Source organism: Ornithodoros turicata, chromosome 1 (genome assembly GCF_037126465.1).
Source record: "Ornithodoros turicata isolate Travis chromosome 1, ASM3712646v1, whole genome shotgun sequence".
NCBI lineage: Eukaryota > Metazoa > Arthropoda > Arachnida > Ixodida > Argasidae > Ornithodoros > Ornithodoros turicata.
Window position 1 is genome coordinate 18,503,917 of NC_088201.1, and position 18,620 is coordinate 18,522,536.

Consider the following 18,620-nt stretch of genomic DNA (forward strand, 5'->3'; position numbering starts at 1 on the left):
TGGAGTTCAAGGGGGGGGGGGGCACGGCCCCCTTGCCCTCCTCTCGGTACGCCCATGACTGAAGCCGAAACAAATCGGAAGCGGAGCGCTGGGTTCCATGAATGGGCACTTGTTCGCTGCCTATTTATCACCAATCATTTAGTGACTCTAGCTGCTTCCTACCGCAAGAAAAGTAGGACCGAAGGTCGCGTCCCTTTCAGAGACCATCGTAATCCACTCAAGACCGTGGCTTTCGGGCGCGACATTGTTCGCCCTAGCTTCGAGTGTAGTTTCAACTCTACCAAATTGGTGGCGCTGTCGAACACTACGACGTCATTTGTTTACAAACAGGGAGATGTCTATTATAATGAATCAGCACCTTTGCAGCTACTGCAGCTGTTACCCCAAACAAGACACTTTTATTACAGCTGGCGAGAAATAGCCCTTACAAACCAAAGGTCATTTCACCACACTCATCAGACAGCACTATTTGTTTTAAGTTTTTCTAGAAATCCTTCACAAACACACACGGATGTGGAGTGCACAAACTGGTACTAATAGGAAAGACGAGGAAATAGGAAACCTAAAAAAAACAAACTTACAGTAGCGAGCGTATGCTGTGCGCGTTTCCAAAGTCTGGTTTATTTACGAGCGTTGTACAAAAATAGCACCGGATGTTACAAATATCCCCTCATTCATTCGAAAACAAGACGTCTACGTCTAAATTTCCATTAAGCACTTAGCAACATTTGCATAGGCAATAGAACAAAACAGAATTGGAAGGCAATTCTCGTTTGCTTGATCCATTGTCTGTTGCTTACTCATCAAGTGGAAGTACTGTACTGTGTAAGTAAATAGTGTTGGAGGTTTGTCTGTGCTACGTTTGTTTGAACAAATGCCTACACCGTACCGTAGAATCAGCTGTATGGGTAAGTTATTGAAAATGGGCAGTTGAACTAGATCGTAGTCATGAAATTACGTATAGCTGGCTAACAGTTCGCATGTGAAACAGAAAAAAAGTGACTCTTCTCATAATCATAAATAACTACTTTATGTTGCAGTGTCTTTAATGTTTTTTTTTTCTGATATAAATAAAGGACAAATAGCCAGTTAGTATACTGAACTAAACACAACTTGCTACATATTTTGAACATATGTTCAATACTCTCTAGGAGGCATCCCATTGAATAATTTATAACCCAAAATCAATTTATAGTTGTAATCAATGTATAGTAATGTTAATCCCGGGTTATGAAACACTGGAGGTAAAAGCTTAGTGTTCCTTGAAGTAATTTCTCAACAGTTAACATTTACTGAAAGAGTAACTTGTTAACGTTGGTTCAATTAGGATCTAGCATTCTTTCAAGTAAATGGACAGACGACAATTTACTCATCAGCTTCGGGCAAGATGAAAAACGCTTTTTGCGCAAGAAAAAACAAGTCAGCTGTTATGACGCCAAACTCGCAGGGTCAGTTTACAGAACCAGTGTTCTAGGGCACGGGTAACTCCAAAATGTGTGTTCATTTTCCCAGACTTGGCTTTCTCTCCCTCCTTTTTATGAAACTGAGAGACCATAAAAGCCTGGAAATTTATGAAGGCAGGCAATTTATGAGACAAGTTATGCACCAAAGATATCCCATTGCTGCAATGATTCATCTTTGCATTCAGGAGTACAGGCTTTTACTGTGGGTCATCCATCACTAAAGCAGAAAGTCCTGCAGGTTCCCTTTCATGCAATAGGACATTGGGAATTTATATTGCAACATAGAAATAAAGCCAAGAAGGTAAGAATACCATCTATCCCATTCCATGCTTTACCTCCAGTGACTTCTACCGTAAAACCTTGCAGAGCTAATAGCTGTTAGCTAGAGAAACTGACATGGTAATGAATGTGTTCTGCATGATAAACAGGCCTTTCGCTTCCATGGTGAATGATAGTCTGAGAGAGAGAGAGAGAGAGAAAAGCATCTCTCTGTAGCTTCTGCTACTTCTTGTTGTTAAGTGTGCATTGAATTCTTGCAGGTAAGCTTCTAAGAGTAAGCAGGAAAGCTACTGCAAATTCACCAGCGGCTGCAGCAGCAGCAGAGACCATGCCCATGGCTGTGATTGAATGAGAGTACTGCATGGGCTTGGGCCGGGCAAAGCAGCCCTTATGCGGGCCTGGGATGGCCCAGTGCATTGACAGGCCTGTGCTACACCACTGTTACTTAGCCACGATCAACTTTTGTAACTGGGTACCCTAGAAATTCCTCTGGCCCAGGCCTAAGAATGCAGCCCGTGTAGTGCTCTACTTACAATAGAACGTCACTGTTCACTGCTGTGTGCAAACTTTGTGATGTACTGGTCTGACATGATGCATTACAGAATGCAGCCACATGTAAGCTGACATGCGGTTTGTGAGCGCTCTTTATTGCACTTGCTTATTGGACAAATTAACAAAATATATTAATTTTATTCAAACCTTGCCTATCTTTTCCGAGATCTAATACAGTGTGTTCCGAATCAAGTGCCCCTGTAAACCGCACATTTTTCAGAGCTGGATACATGCGTGCAAGCTTTTATTGTCGCTTATTGGCGCACCAACCCCAATATTTTTTTAAAATGTAATCTCAAATCTTTTATCGCTTTCTGAGTCAAATTTTCATTGATGCAATTCTGCTAGCGACACCCTTAGAGCGGCCTCTCAAAACCTCTTGCTCCGAATTAACACCTCTTACAGGTGAAGCCAGCGGCTAGGAATTTCAGCATTCCAGTATAATTACTGACACAATGAGAAGGTGCTATAAGTGGACATAAGAATATGAATTACGTTATATGATTGGAACTGGTTTCCCACTTTGTAAAAGTACACCTGGCTATCATTTTGTTCCCGTTGGTTCTGTTGCTGCCTGTGTTCTACTGCATTCACAGATACGCTACTTCCGAATCTCGTGACTGACACTGGTGAAGTAGTTGCGCTCTCCCATTAACAACGTTCACTGGTAACAATTTTTCTGCTAAATAGCCTCTGAAGGTCGCGTGGGTGAAATAAGCATAAAAAGGCACTTCACTAAACAAATAACTCTCAAGTAAGAAAAGCATCCAGCTTGTAGCTGAAACAAACGGACCATGTAATTTCCTGGGGTATGTAACTTCCAGTATATTTCGATCACAAATTTTCTCCTACAGAATGAAAGAGTCATACAAGCCATAAACTTATCATTCCATCATGGCCCAATTAACTAAGTCCATGCCAAATCATAAAACCGTTGATAAACTTAGCAGGTGGTAAAAAAAAGTTTCTTTTCAGATACTGATATGATCATGGACTCTTAATGTCAACATAGTTTGCCACTTCCTGAGACAGAACTCGGAGATTCAAGATAGGCCAAAACAATTTTGCAAAAAGAAAAAATAAGTGCTATATAACACACTAAAAAACCTGTCACAAAGAATACTTTTGATACCTCCTGATGTACCAAGTGCAACTTGCAAGAACAAGCACCCTGCTTAACCCCCATCCATAGGTGCCACACTACCGGTAATGCCTTACAAAATAAAACGCATGCACTACATGTGCAAGAAAAAGTTACTTTTAAAAAGTGGTAGAAGCAGGTAGGCAACATGAACCGTGACCCATAACCATTATCAGCTACATATTAAATAAACTGTAGTGCATGTACAGACGATGCCATTTACAGAAGCGAGGCTTTTTCTTGTGTGAGATGCTTAGCCACCAGAGAATCTGCAGCTCGGAAGAAGCATTTACAAATCTGCAACGAAAGCACACAAAATTGTCTCTGTGCACTTGCCAAGCAAATGCCGGTCTCAACAAACTCTCCATTCCACAACCCAAAGTGTTCACTCCATTTGCAATAAATGCACAACACAAACACTGTACATCACCTGCATCTAGTATCCCATGTTGAAGATGTAATTACAATGTACTTGACAATAAAAAATTAAAACAGGTGGTCTGACCCCCCTCACAAAAGTGCAGTCACAGTTTCTACCTTCGAATGAGCTCTACTACAGCTCGTCTCTTAACAACGTGTATCGGTTTCTTGATGGTGCCAGCATCTTGAAGGTTGACTCGGGAGGCTGCGTGGTCTAGGGGAAGAGAAACAAGCGTTTTTAGGATATCCCTGTACAAAGACCACTCCTGTTTGTTCGCTCACCTGTGTTTCTGCATCTCCACCAGCTACACCTACTGTTGGATCAGGTCCGTAGTGGAACTCTCTGTGCAATTTTCCAGAGTACAAGTCTTCGACAAAAGCTTTTAGCTTTCCAGGAACACTGAAGAAGTAAGCCATACAATCAAAAATGACCAATCACTGATTGGTGTTGTACAGCAATGCCAGTTTCACGAGTAAATCACCAAAGCACTTTGTAATTCGAAGCATATCTACACGGGAGAAAACTCATTTGAGATGTCCTGATACTTTAAGCTTTCTGAAGTCTTTCGATCTATAAAACAATTTCAAAGTAAGCTGATAATTTAATATTACTCGCATGTAATAATCAATGCATCAAACAGTACAGCTTGTAATGTGCAGGGTACAAAAGTGGGCAAGTATTGAACTGCTCCAATTTGAAGTGGTATTTGATTAATGCACAAAACAAACAGTTACACATACACAAATCCAGTACAATTGCGAATAAGCCAGAGAAAAGGCCACTGATCCTTCTTCTGGATCCAGGACACAAAAATATTCCTCTTGACATTGTGCAACAGTTCATGATAACTAGCCTGAATAGGCATTCTTCAACTCCTGTAAGGTTGGCTTAGGACAGTCTCTGATCTAGGAGTTGATATGAAGCAATAGCTAAGGCCACTGGTTTTCTGCTGCGGCACATTCAAAATTCCGCGGCACCGACTTGTAAGTTTCGTGATTTTCCGCAGCAAGGAGTCAACGGCTGCTTCAAATGGGAATACCTTATTTTCTTACCTTACCTTACCTTATTTTCTTATACCTTATTTTCTTGGTATAATATGGGAACAAAAGATATTTTATAAACTTAGATTCAAAGCTCTGTTGTGGCTTAGTATTACATAATATCTTGTGTTCTCCTCTGGCAGCGAATGCAGTCTGTCGCCCTACAATCATTTTATACTTGCTGAAAGGTCTTTCAGCTAAACAGAGTTTATAGGAATTGACAAAGACTTGATCGCAATAGATGCTAAATTCGGAGCAAGCACCCTTATTCCGTTCCAAAACCAAATTACCATATTTACTCGCATAATATTCACACTTTTTCTCCCCTCAAAAAGTCGGAAAAGTTGGTAGACCAGAAATATCCCAGGTACGTCCCACAAAGGTCGCACACGTCGCATATGTCCGCCACGTCTATGCGACGTTACCCGTACGTCCACGATGCGACTTCGAAAAGTGTCTTACTTTCTATATCCCTGGAACATCTGGTAGATGTAAAGGAGCAAGCGCGCGTTATTTCTTGGAGACATCTAGGACACGTGACCCTTAGTGGCATGGTGTAAGCAAACGGTGAAAATTTGTGAGTTTACTACTTTATTTACCAAGTATTCACATTATAGATGGTAGCTTGAGTTAAAAACATGATATTTGCCAGGATGGAGTGTCAGGAACGTTTGCAGGGATACGCTGACGTCGTTTGCAGACTCACAAGTTAACTGCAAAAGCGTTGTCACCGTTGCAAACGTGATACGCCACGCTACACTTGATGCATGGACTCCAGCGATTTGTATTTCAGTATATGTTTGCTCTGGTATCTCTTGAAGTCCGCGTCCGCGGTGGAGGGGCCAAAAAGGGAGCCTGCGTCTCATATGGTGAAAGGCGAAAGCACATTTATTAACGCGCGCTCTGCATTGGTTTTCGATTATGGCCAAAAGGTCTCTGGGCACCCCACCCCAAGTGGGGTGTGCTGCCAAAAGTACTAGATGCCTTTTTGTTTAATTAGTGTGTGCAGCATTCATTTGCTATAGCAATCAATCACTATCAATCCCAAATTGATTCAATACAAAAATAGCATATATTTTAAAATATCCCCTGAACATCCAAATATGGATGTCGCATGGATGTACTTTCTACGTAAATGGGCTCTCTGTGAAGCTCCCATGGATATCCTAACATCGCATTTTTTATATCGCCAGGATGTACCTGGGTTGGTATATGGTTTGCTGAGAACGCGCCCTAGGGGTGCGCAATTATGCGATAGAGCAGTTGGGAGCGTGCACATGCTTTTATCTGATGCTCTTTTGTGTGAGCGTGCATTACCTCTCCTGAGATGCTGCACGGCGTCGTAGTAACCGTCCACATTGCGCCAATCGCGTCTTTCGATCCGATCGGATTTCCGCAAAATTCCGTGCAAAAAGCCGTGAAATTTCGAGCAAAATAAGGGATTCCGCGAAATTTCGTACCAAACGAAGGATTTCGCGGAATCGCGGAAAACCTCGGGTCTTAGTAATGGCTAACAGCCACAACTTCTTAAAAGCTATGGTGTGACATATATTACGTATCAGATAATATCAGATAATATCTTGGATTTGCAAATGCACATGTATTACATCCTTGTACAGTTGATTACAGTTGATAACGCGTTGATTGACTGGTGCTACCCATGACGTAACAGGACTACAACTAATTGTGTTACATGGACCATGACAGGTTTGTGGTTAGGTATAACCTAAAGTGACCAGACATCTCAATTTAGGCAGGACATGTCCTGCTCTTATGGTGGTAGTCCTGCTGTCCCACGCACATGCTTGTGGGATGGAGTTTTGTCCCATATTGGCTGCAACAAACCCAAAACGGTAGAAAGACGCAGCTAAACAGTGGAAGTGCTCTTGGCTTTCACATGGCCCTCTCTGAGCTCACGTCTTTCCTCGACCTAGCCGATAGATCTTCCTTAAGTCTTCGCTAATGAGCCATTCACATAGTCAAAAGCTTCTGAAAAGCAAAGCTCGCTTGTGCATGCATGCTTTCTCGGTTTGATGATTATTCATTGCAGTGCTGACAGCAATGATGAAACCAAGACGCAAATTCAAAGAGAGTTGTGGGGAGAGAGAGAGAGTTGTTACTTGACGCCAGCAAATATGCATGCAGGGACATTCATGGTCATGACAGTGAACAGACCCGAGTATGCACTTTGCAATAAGCAATGTGGATTTGGAAGCACTTCAAAAGAACGTACTCTACTGCCCTGTGTATGAACTCTTTGCTGGACCAAATGCCGAGATGAGACTGAACAGCAATCATCTTGATTTTAAAAAAGTGCTAGTCAGAGATGCTGCTCAATTGGTGTACCTTTTTAAGCTATAACAACGGAGGTGACTTACGTGAGCTGTTTGAAGTCCGGGAACAAATACATGTGACGGAAACTATCAATAGCAATCAAGGGAAGGTCCTTGCCAGTCTTGCCGAGATGGTGCAAAGGGTGAGAGAACTTAATGCCATCAGCAATGAGGAAGTTGAGGCTATCTAAAAAGTTATAAATGCAAAATGGAATTAGTAGGTGCAATATATTTCTCAGCAAATAGACAAGAGGTAGCATGGTTCCAGTTGTATTCAACAACAATGCAGAATATAAGGGGTACATACGTTTGTCCCCTTGCAGGCTCTCATGAACAACTTTCGTAAACTGCTCCACACCATCTTTGTCATCAGGGTGATGAAACAGGATAAGGAATGGCAGTCCTTCTTCTGTAAGTTCCTAGCATATCGAACGACCATGATTTTTAGTGCACATTTAGAGCAAAGACAGAGACAAAATATGCGTGGTGCTTTTTGAATGCAGATTTGCAAATATTTAGTCCGCTCGCTGTTTTGAGTTCCGTATAAGCTTAATTGGAAGCAACAGGATACTGTATTTACTCGCGTAAAGGACGCACATTTTTTACCCAAAGACATCGTACCATTGAGGGGGTGCGTTCAATACGTGGGGGAAAATCGAAAAAAAAAACAACAACAAAAAAAACTGCCGTTTTATTCCAAGATATCAGCGACGATCTCCCTGGCATGAAACGCCGAAATTCTCATACATCAAATCGTCTTCCGTTCCATCAAGCGTAGACGAAATACTCCACAATCTCAGTCGCACGTGTCGTTCATTACTTTGGCGCTCCTTCTCCTTGATCGTGTGATACAAGCAGCCGCGCGAGCACGATACGATCCAGCCGTGCTACTAAAGGGGTGCGTTTAATGTGCAGGGAAAAAAAAAAGTGCCAGCATTTCGGCATTAAAGTTGGGGTGCGTTCAAGACGTGAGTGCGTCACAGATTTTCCTTCCCAAGGCAATCGCTCAGAAACGACTTATTGTATTTATCCACGCGTGACAGTTTTTTTCCTCTTTTTGTTACCTGGAAAAGAACCCCCTTGAAATGATGTCGTACTGTATGTACGCTCGCATTACTCAGGGTGCCAAGCGCTCCACTGTATGACGCAGTATTATGGTGGACTTCAACACCTAAGCATCTCTTATGGTTACTTTTGTGTGTGCCAACTTCCTGCACCAACTACAGCCAACAGCCGCGACCAACCGGGACCAACTTGAGCTAGCGGAGGTCGAAGAAGGAAGACCTGCTGAGTTGGTGCTTCTGGCCAATCACTGCCAATGAAAGCACGTTGCAAGCTTTTTCTGTGCTGCAGTTCTTCCTCAGACAACAGATCAGCATTTAGCGAGCCAGCATATTGGTGGAGGCACGTTTGGGGAATATTTCATGGGACCTCGAAGGAGTACAGAGGGCCATCCACAAAATTTTCAGATTAAGGATGTCTGATGAAAGTGTGTGTGTGTCAATTTACCGGTTAGCACGAAAGGTTTTCATGTTAGCAATTTGTTTCCCAGAAAAAAAGCTCACATACACATAGCTCTGCGCGTTCACCTTTAACTCGCCACTCCAGGTGTAATGAGGAAGAGAAGCATGATGCCACGCCACCAATGACGTTACACAGTCCGCACGTTCTGGTTTGCTGGTCAATGTAGGTCAGCGCCGTGTCCCTTTGCTGACGTAAACCAGTTTTGCCAGTTCCCCCAGAGAATTGGGGATAGAAGGAGCGGTTAAATCACGACCAAGCCAGGAGCAATGCTTTTTCAGAGCCTTAAACAGCCGAGCAGCAGACGACAGCTGAGTAGCAGACGACATTTCTCTGAACCGATCAGTGAGCGTGGACTCTGTAGCACCAGTGCAAGGTCACACGTAGATCATAGGCTGGTACTGCTCTCCACCACCGTTGCACACGGTCGCTTTTTTGCGGCGTACTTTAAATTCAATTTCTGCGATAATTATGACTGTGTGGTGAATTACTTCTCATTGTGCATCTTACTGGCCTTCTTAACAGTTTTATAGAAAGCAAAGAGGGCGTTAAAAATGACTTCTGTGCTACTTTAATTCAGCGGTACGTTGATCCTGCACCATGGAGTGTCACACGTGGAGTTCACGGGAGAAGTTAACAAAAGATACAGAGCAACCCATTTCCTTTGCCTTGCTTTTAAGCATCCCAACTCAGGGGGTTGGAGTTTGGGGTCCTGACTAAGGCTGGTATTTAGGTCAATGCCGATCTGCCCCATATGCTGTCATTCCTGTGACAGTGAAGACGGTGGTAGCTGCTGTTTCTACATGCGATTTGCGGTTGTCATGCCCTTACCACGACATTTCAAGCTGACATCTTCATCCAGCAAGCACCAGAGCATGAAAACTACAAGACTAAACTTACAGTTGCATAGCCATAGGGAGCGGTTTCAGGGGATCAATCCCCGAAATCATACCTTTGATAGTGTATTTGGGAGAGGGAAAACAAAGGTGAAGCCTTCTTCCTCACGTAGCTTTGATATAGAGTCTACTGTACATAGAAGATAAACTAAATAGACAACTCTAGACAATTACAGATTGTTAAGCCCGCTGAATTTTTTGTTCAAGCTCTTAGCAAAATTTAAAAAAATAAGTTTCAAACTGCTACGGGAAGCATTTGCGTCTCAGCTCTCATGTCGCAAGTTTCTCAAGCAACTGGTTCTGCTTCTAGACTATGGTAGCAATGGTCTGGATTAACCGGTCCAGGGCTCTGGACTGGTAATCCAGAAGATGAGGGTTCGAGTCCTACAGCTGGCTAACCTTTTCAGTGACTTCCTTCTTTGATCATTAATTTCTTAGGCACTTGAGGCTTTGTATGTATTTGTCCTTTCTATGTGTTCCAGCCTCAGAACATCAATTGTCTTATGATGGCAACTCACCTCTGCATTTTCAAAAGTGATCTCCCGGACCAATGGTATGCATTTGTCAGTGGCCCAGCTCTTCAAGTCATCAAAGCTCACCACATTCCCAGTGTATGCTTCATCCTTCACTCCACACTACAACAAAATGATCAAGTTATCTATTCAGAATTCTTGTTTCCTGGGGGGGTTCCATGTCACTTATTTTCATCCTTTTACTGCAAATATGCCACAGTGCGAGCTATCGACATTCAATTTCTAGTCAATGTCTATTGTTGTGACATAACCACACCCCCAGGTGGTACTGGAAAAATGGTCATGTGATAGAATGGCACAACAAAACAAAGTCAATGGCCCATCTGTCCTAGATAAGGTGTGCGACACCCCACCAAGCCGGTAAAGAAGTGCTGGTCACCAGCTATCACGATGAAGTTCAGCTATTTAACTGAAACACGCCATTTAAAGTTATGTGGTGAGAGTACAATTGTATTTCCTGTTTACTTTGAGCCAGGTAATAGTCTCTATGAAAAACTGGGATGAAACTTCAGGAAATGTCCATCAGTGTATAAGCAGCTGTATATTTAGAATGAAAGCAAATCACCATGTATAATTAGAGTCTGAAGTTTTCGGGAAATATTTTTCTCTAAATTCGTGGTGTAAAAATCGGGTAAATGAACATGTGCTCTACATTCATACGAATTCAGCTGGAAAAACTTCCAGTGTGGTAAATTGGGGGAAAATCGGGCTCAGTTAGCCAAACTAACTGTACTGGATTGGCACAAATGGTGATGTAACTGCATTTGCTGCCAAACAAGTTAGTGTGCGTTCCTGCAGATGTCTCAGTGAGGGCAATTTGTCGGGCAACCTCCAATTCGGGGTGCAAATTCGGGGAAGAATCGGGTTAAACCCTAAAACTTCAGGCTCTATGTATAATGCATATCTATATATATATATATAATGTATGTATCTATATGTGGCATAAAGCTATAGATACGAGCACATCATCAGCATGCCGTAGATATAAAAAAAGAAAAATTTGAGACAACCTCTCCACTGGGGTCAGAGAGAAATGCCAAGAGCAGCTAACAAGAAAATCCTACTGCATCTACAAATGTTTTTTTTTCTTTGGGCCAACTGCTTTCTATAAATAAGAATACTGTACTTCACTATATCCACAGCATACCTTAGCTCTGGCAGGCTTGAATAAGATAACTTCTTTTGGTGCATCTGGAGCTGGTTCCCTAAACAAAAACAAACAATTAGTACATAACTTGCAAAAACTTGTTAATAAGAGTTATTGAATTCATAAGTGTGCTTACCTCTGGATAAAATGGAACTTGCAGTCATCTCGAAGCTCAGATGCAACACGGCGAAACACCTCGTATGCCGTTGTATCTTTTGAGGTAAAATAGCCGACAACTGCCAACTTCTTTTCTTCAATTTGATCAGCTTCGGTACCCTCCTTAAGCTCTACCACTTGATCTTTGAGCAAATCCCGTATATGAGATGTAATAGCTTCAACAGATCGTTGGCCCCGGTACTCTTTCTTTAAAACACTGCCATTGCGCACCAACTTCAATGTTGGATATTTTGTGATGCGGTACCGAGATGCAATAGATGCTGCAAAGAAAGAAGCATGAACACTTAGCGAGGTATCAAACGTGTGCCAGACACTTTCTTTATGATATACTGTTATGAAATCTGTGTGCCCTATACTCATAACCTCACTTCCATTGGTTTTCATGTAAAAAAAGTCTACTTGCAACACTACATGCAGCACGTGAAGCACACATGAAGCATATGTGTAGTAACTGAATTAAATAGCATGCCAATTTCACAACAGTAGGTATAGAGCTGCATGGCTGGATTTTCTCCAGCAACTGCAGTGCCATTCCCTTGCATAGTTCCAACTTTTCCCAAGGTTGCGTGGAGCTCTGTACAACGGAAGCACATAAAGCTAACATGCGGCTGCAAACATGCAGAAACGTACAGAAGTCACTGTATGGCACACCAGTGTATCATCAACATTGACATTTCATAAGTAGGATAACTGAATAACCTAACCGCTAAAAGAAACACAAAATACAGGATTTTACCTGGCAGGTATCAATATGAAATTTAACAAGTAGAACAATGTAAACATGTGGTGCCTATTTCTTCTCTGTAGCATAGTGTTTGGTTTTCATAGGGTATCACCCCTGGCGATGAAACTCCCCATTCATCATCAAATAAATTTGTTTGTTTGCACAGTGCACCACACAGACCAGTTTGTTCAGACATGTGCCTACCCTTTATGTCTAACCAGAAATGCCTTCTAAGATCTTTAACTCCCGCATCATCTTCATTCTTTTTTCTGTAAGTTATCATTTTACAAAATTCTTTTGAACTTTAGCTTCTGAAGTTACCAAAATAGTTATGTACCGTAATTGTCCCTTCCATAATATACGCAGATATCTCCGGACACAATGTTGCCAACAAGCTGTTTCTACTGTGGAACATGCAAAAAAGTTTGAATACCATTTATAGAGATTGATAATCCAGAGGAGTAATACTTAAAAAGTACACCGACATTGGCACTGAAAGGTTATAAAACTTACTCGAATACACCTTACTAAATTACTTACGTACCCTTTAAACAGATTGAAGATGTCTATACCTACTGCCTTTTGAGGCATCAGTCATGTACGTGCATAATATCACATTGTATGTGTTACATTATTCACTATTATCCTAACTACACTAGCACACATGATCTACATTAATTAATTTTCACACAGTTTGTTTAGGATAAAAGTTACTGTGTATAAAAACAAAGGCAGGCAAGGAAAAAAAAATATATATATATATATATATATATATCTAACATGAAACATTTGTGTCACTAAGCCACTCAACACTTGCTAAGATTGAAATTAATAAAAGCTTTAGCTATGAACAGATCGAGTAAAATCAGAAACACGTACTCTCCTGGTCACAGTCGACTTTTCCAAAAAGCACTTTACTTTTGTCCTGCAAGAGAAGACACATCTCAGAGCGACAGAATAGCTTCTGGGCAAGTTGCAGAAACATAAAGGACTCTCTAATGTAGTTGTAAAGTGACTGATTAATCATTATGAAGTAAGTTCAAGATGAAGATCTCTTCTACCCATTCTGCACGGCATGAATCAAAACACAGATAGCATGAAGGTAAAAGGTGCCTGTCTTCATGTTGTCCGTATTTTTCATTTATGCCGCACCAGTATTGGAAGCCCACTACTTGCACAGCGCAATGTATGGCAGTAAGGACAGGTCTGGCAGTGACATAATAATATTGATGAAATGCTGGATGATTGATCCTGAAACACAAAATTGGTCAAGGCATTCAACCCAATTTATCCTTGCTCCAATCCATGCTACCAATTTATGCTGCGTGACGTGAGCAGCATATCCATAGTTTGGGGGGAAGACAAGGGGACAAACAAGCAAACCTACAACACAGGACAAAACTCAAGTCTTTCGAGTCTTGTCCTGTGTTGTATGTTTGTTTGTTATCACCATGTCTTAACCCCAAACTCAGGGATATGTTGCCTACATCAAGCATAAGCCAGCTTGCTTGCATTATCCTTTTACGTTCCAACTTATCCGTCCCTGGGTTCTGGGCTGTCAAGGTATCCACCTCATCCTTTGGTCACTCCTGCCTGCCTGTGTTCCTCATTGCTTGAGCAGCCCATTCAAGAGGGAAAGAAAAGGAGCAAGACCTAGTTAACTAACAAAGATCTCCGGCCTGGCTCCCACAGACAATGGCTATTTAAGCAGCCACACCTGGCCCGCTAACAAGATCTGTTGTAAACTCTGTAAAGGACTCTGTAGACCCAAAACAATAATCCTTACTGTACGTAAGGTGCCTGAGGGCAACAGGACAGGACACCACCCGTGTACAACGCTCATACTAGCCTTCATGCAGCATGTATGTGAACAAATAGTAATAGAGTACATACAGCTGAAAATAGTGACTAATGGACGAATGTTAGACAAAAGGACAAAAGACTATACTAAAATTATGCCTCTGTAAAAAAAAACTTTTTCAAATTTCTCACAGAATAGTTTGGACTACCATCTCTCTGAGTCCTAATAAAGCAAGACTTATGTACCTTGTATGCAAAACAAAGTGCAAGGCTGCTCAAAATATCCCCAAAGTAAGTCAAAGGTAGCGTCATGCAGCCAGTATGCCACATCATCTACAGGGTGGCCCACCAACCATGATAGAAATTCATAGTAAATGACGTAGGCAACGGAGAGACATCCGGTCAAGGGATTATTTTCTGCCAGGAACATTTGCCACATATTGGTACCATTTTTATTTCATTTCAATTGATAGAAATTTAATTTCTTGAATTGAGCTCCCAAATCTCCCAAGTCAACCTAACGTTTTCTTTGCGGAGATGGGTTCCTCGTGGTCATTTTACTCAGTATAGCACCTGATAAGACACGTAACACAATGACAATTGCTGAAATAAATTTGCCGAATATCCGCGGAAATGAGTCCTTGGCTTGAGTCAGCTCTAGTTTCAGCACCAGAAATTGAGTTCCTTCCCGGTCTGTCAAAATGTCGGGTTACTCGTCTTTGATAAAATAGTAATTGATTCCCACATTCACCACATGTGTTTGTTCTGTGGGTTGGGATTATTACCCTCGCCCCCCTCGTATGACGTGTCAATGGAACCTTCTTTCGTTGCACTTTTGCGCTCAGACTAGAGTCGACAAAAGGGAGACTGAGCCAAGGACCCATTTCCATGGATTTTCGTCAAATTTATTTCAGTAACTGTCCTTGCATCACGGGTCTTATCAGGTGCTATACTGAGTAAAATGACCACGACCAACCCATTCCGCAAAGAAAACGTTAGGTTGACTTGGGACGGAGTTCAAATCAAGAAATGAAATAAAAATGGTACCAATATGTGGCAAATGTTCCTGTCAGAAAAAAAATCCCTTGACCAAGTTTCTCCATTGCCTCTGTTATTTACTATGAATTTCTAACGTGGTTGGTGGATCACCCTGTATATCTGTGCTTTACTTCAAAAATATAAACAGACCTCAAAGCTCATCACAGTACATATAAATGATGAAGGTAACATAGACCTCAGGAGAAATAGCAGAGACAGCGTGGCGCAGACTGTTCTTCTGTTTCTCCTAAGGCTCAAGAGAATGGTGGTTTCTTCAATGTAATATAGATGTTCACCAGAATTATATGAAGAGTCAATCAAATTTTTAACAGGAACACTCTGATGTTACCACTATTCATAAATGTATACCACAGTACCTTGAACTCTTCTTCAATTTTCTGCGCTGCTTCATCAAACACCGGACCAAGAATCTGACTGAACCGGCACCAGTCAGCATAAAAATTTATAAAGACTAGTTCATGTTGTGCTAAAAAAGAGATAGACAACCTCATCAATAATTTATAGGGCAAAACATCTAGCATAATTGCATAATCTGTTGTGTTATTAAAATAGAGATTAAAATGATATAACATATATACCGGGTGTTTCAGTTAAATCCCCGGGCTAAATAATTCGCGAACAGGTGCACCAGTCGACGAACTTTCTTTTTTTACAAGTGTCTGTCCGATACCACCTACAAGCTGCGCACCGTGTGAATGAGTGGGAGGCGCTCATTATTTAAATAAAAATTCAAATGAGTTTCGTAAAAAACATAACTTCTAAAGCAGGATGCTATCGGCATTAAAATGGGTACTACCCCTTTTGGGTCCTTCAGTGGACACCTTTTAGAGAAAAATCTGCCACCGAAGCGGGTCCTTTGTTGCAGTAATTAATTGGTTTCGGTTTACATATTTTTGTCGCGGCTGGTTGCAGTGAAGTGCAAAAGGACGCTCTTCCATTCCCTTATCCATCAATGAATTACGTCCTTTTGCGCTTCTCCGCGACCAGCCCCGACATAATATGTAAACTGAAACCAAGTAATTACAGCAACAAATGACCCACTTCGGTGGCAGATTTTTCTCTAATAGATGTCCACTGAAGGTCCCAAAAGGGGTAATACCCATTTTAATGTCGACAGCACCCTGCTTTAGAAGTTATGTTTTTTACGAAACTCATTCGAATTTTTATTTAAATAATGAGCGCCTGCCACTCATTCACACGGTTCGCAGCTTGTAGGTGGTATCGCACAGATACTTGTAAAAAAGAAAGTTTGTCGATTGGTGCACCCGTTCGCGAATTATTTAGCCCGGGGATTTAACTGAAACACCCGGTATAATTATTTCATAACATAATACATAATAATTTTATTGATGCAACAGCAAAACATGTTCTCAGTCCCGTTTTCTGTTCTGGTGCAGAAGGGGACTTAATCACTTGCATTAACATAATGGCATAGCTCAAGACAACTTTTTCATCTGGGAAGAGAGTGTAACAGACAGTATAACAGAGTCCCTCAACCTAAGGCTCTTCCTTTAACATTTCCTCAACACCTTGCTGGATGTTCACCTTTGAGGTAGAAGGTAGTCTTAAGCAGGAATTTCAACACAGACCCCACCATGTGCACAGCCTCGTGTTCACAAATTTCCGAGAATCAAACAGACATGTGATAACTAACCAATATGGGTATCAAAATTAGATGATGTGAGTGCTACAGCTCCACCAGCTGCAACTGGTGTCCAATGCCAAGGTAACTGAAACGGAAAGAAGTAGATGCTAAGTTATCCACATTTGGTTAGGTACTGTACAGACAAAAATCAAGCAGCATATGGACAAAAATACGAAATGTCGCAGGTACCCATACTCGTTATATATGTACAAGTAATTAAAAGATCTATTTGCGTAACCATTGAAGCAGAACCTGGGATGGGAACCATTTTTTCCATGGGCCAACAGTGAGATCTCCAAGCCAACAACAGTCTCTGTTTGTAATATCAGCGGCTGCTGTCCCTAGGCTCCTACATCATTCTACTTTCACCACATCCCTGGATTTTCCACTTTTCTAGTAATCATGTATTTTGCACACATACATAATTTTTTATGTATTTTAAAAGAATCTAATGGAAAAGTATGTGTGTGTGTATATATATATATATTTAGCTTTGAGGGCAATGTGGAGAGGCAAACCACTGAGTATGAGCACAGATGTGTACAGGCTGATTAGACGTCACGTACACCAAAGAGCTGCAAATGTTGGATTGCCACGTCAATATACAGCTGCAGCTGCGCTCATAACAGCAGAGACCACAAGTTTTCCAACAATCGCGATTTCAGAAAAAAGTTACTTTGACGTGGCCAGAATCAGCTGTTGGTTCTTTTACTGTTCGGTGATGAACACCTGTACTTTACCCACTGACATTTGCATGCTTAGGACGAATTTCGAGCTTTTAAGTAATCAAATGCGTTCTAAAGAGGTTGGCCGGCTTTGTTTACACGCTTAATGAGTGTGCATGAAGCAATATTAACATTTGCGACTTTTCTGTGTAAAGCTGGAATGATGTGAATTAACATTGTCGCAGACAAACGTAGCAAAATAAAGCTCAAAATAGGTTTCACACCGGCTGACCCTCGCTCGTTATCGCGCTACTACCATCGTACCGCAAGCAAAAAGTTTGGCTGTGAGAGACCGCGACAATGTAATCGAATGATACTTTGAATCACTTTTTCAAGCTTGTGCTTTCAACAATACACAACGAGGTTGGAACTTGACAAGCTTGAATGTGCAACTAGAACAACAATACGCATAAAGCTTTCTTCACCGAAACTATTCCCCGAAAAACGCAATGCACATGGAGAACCCGTAAGGAGCGGTACCCAGTGTGTCGAGGCACGTAAGTGGAGAGATGAACATCAAGAAACTGTTTTGCTGTGCGAAAGATCTTGTCGCACCGACGTATACAAACATGTTACACTAAGAAATATGTGTTGTAAACCACAGTCAGAGCATGCGAACATTTAGCGGGAGCACAGGGGTTGCGCGGCAGGCGAAACGTATGGCACACCAACACCACAAGGCTGAACATGCGATGTATGACAGGTAATAGAGGGCTGGTGGATCAGTTCACACAAATGAAAATGGGGAGTATTCTGCACAAACTACAACGGCCACGTTCGCCACAAAAGCCAGTGGATCGCACACGCTACACATGCTAACACCTGTTTGGCCGACGGTACTTACCAGAAACAATACAACACTTAAAGTTACGCGCAGTGTGAAGGGAAGTGTAGGAAGCATTTTTCACGACATGTACACAACGGCTAAATTAGAATAATTTACAGTTAAATTTCCTAAAGACAGATTACATTGCCAGGAAACGACGAACGTTGGTACGTGTGAACGGCAAGAATACTCTCGGACGTCATACACTCGTTACCGGAAATGATCAGACTCAAACCTGTGACTCAATTTTGCTATGCAAAAGAAAAACGAGAGTTTGTGACAGAAGTAGTGGGTTGTTTAAAGCAAAAAAATCGTTTGTTTGTGTAGTGTGTATCAAA

At 41.7% G+C, this 18,620-nt stretch overlaps 1 protein-coding gene across 2 annotated transcripts; it reads right to left on the bottom strand.

Moving 5' to 3' along the window:
• Positions 1-370: 370 nt before the first annotated feature.
• On the bottom strand, positions 371-18,486 carry LOC135377566 (endoplasmic reticulum resident protein 44-like). 2 transcript variants are annotated; one of them, XM_064610085.1, is made up of 12 exons: positions 18,301-18,486; positions 16,741-16,816; positions 15,443-15,552; positions 13,107-13,152; positions 11,463-11,763; positions 11,327-11,384; positions 10,165-10,281; positions 7,537-7,648; positions 7,275-7,416; positions 4,138-4,255; positions 3,973-4,069; positions 371-3,732 (listed from the first exon to the last, which is right to left on the bottom strand). In XM_064610085.1, exons 1-11 carry the CDS (start codon positions 18,355-18,357, stop codon positions 3,989-3,991), a joined length of 1,218 nt encoding a protein of 405 aa, XP_064466155.1. In that variant the 5' UTR covers positions 18,358-18,486; the 3' UTR covers positions 371-3,732; positions 3,973-3,988. The 2 variants fall into 2 exon arrangements, with proteins under 2 accessions (XP_064466155.1, XP_064466154.1); XM_064610084.1 differs by having other exon boundaries at positions 371-4,069.
• Positions 18,487-18,620: the final 134 nt, after the last annotated feature.

What these genes read in the sequence shown, in the direction of transcription:
- LOC135377566 (XM_064610085.1), bottom strand. Translation starts at nt 18,357, where the DNA reads ATGCTTCCTACACTTCCCTTCACACTGCGCGTAACTTTAAGTGTTGTA. An exon ending in AAGTTCCATTTTATCCAGAG is followed by an intron (nt 11,385 to 11,462) that starts GTAAGCACACTT and finishes GTTTTTGTTTAG; the next exon opens with GGAACCAGCTCCAGATGCAC. An exon ending in TCAAGCCTGCCAGAGCTAAG is followed by an intron (nt 10,282 to 11,326) that starts GTATGCTGTGGA and finishes ATTTTGTTGTAG; the next exon opens with TGTGGAGTGAAGGATGAAGC.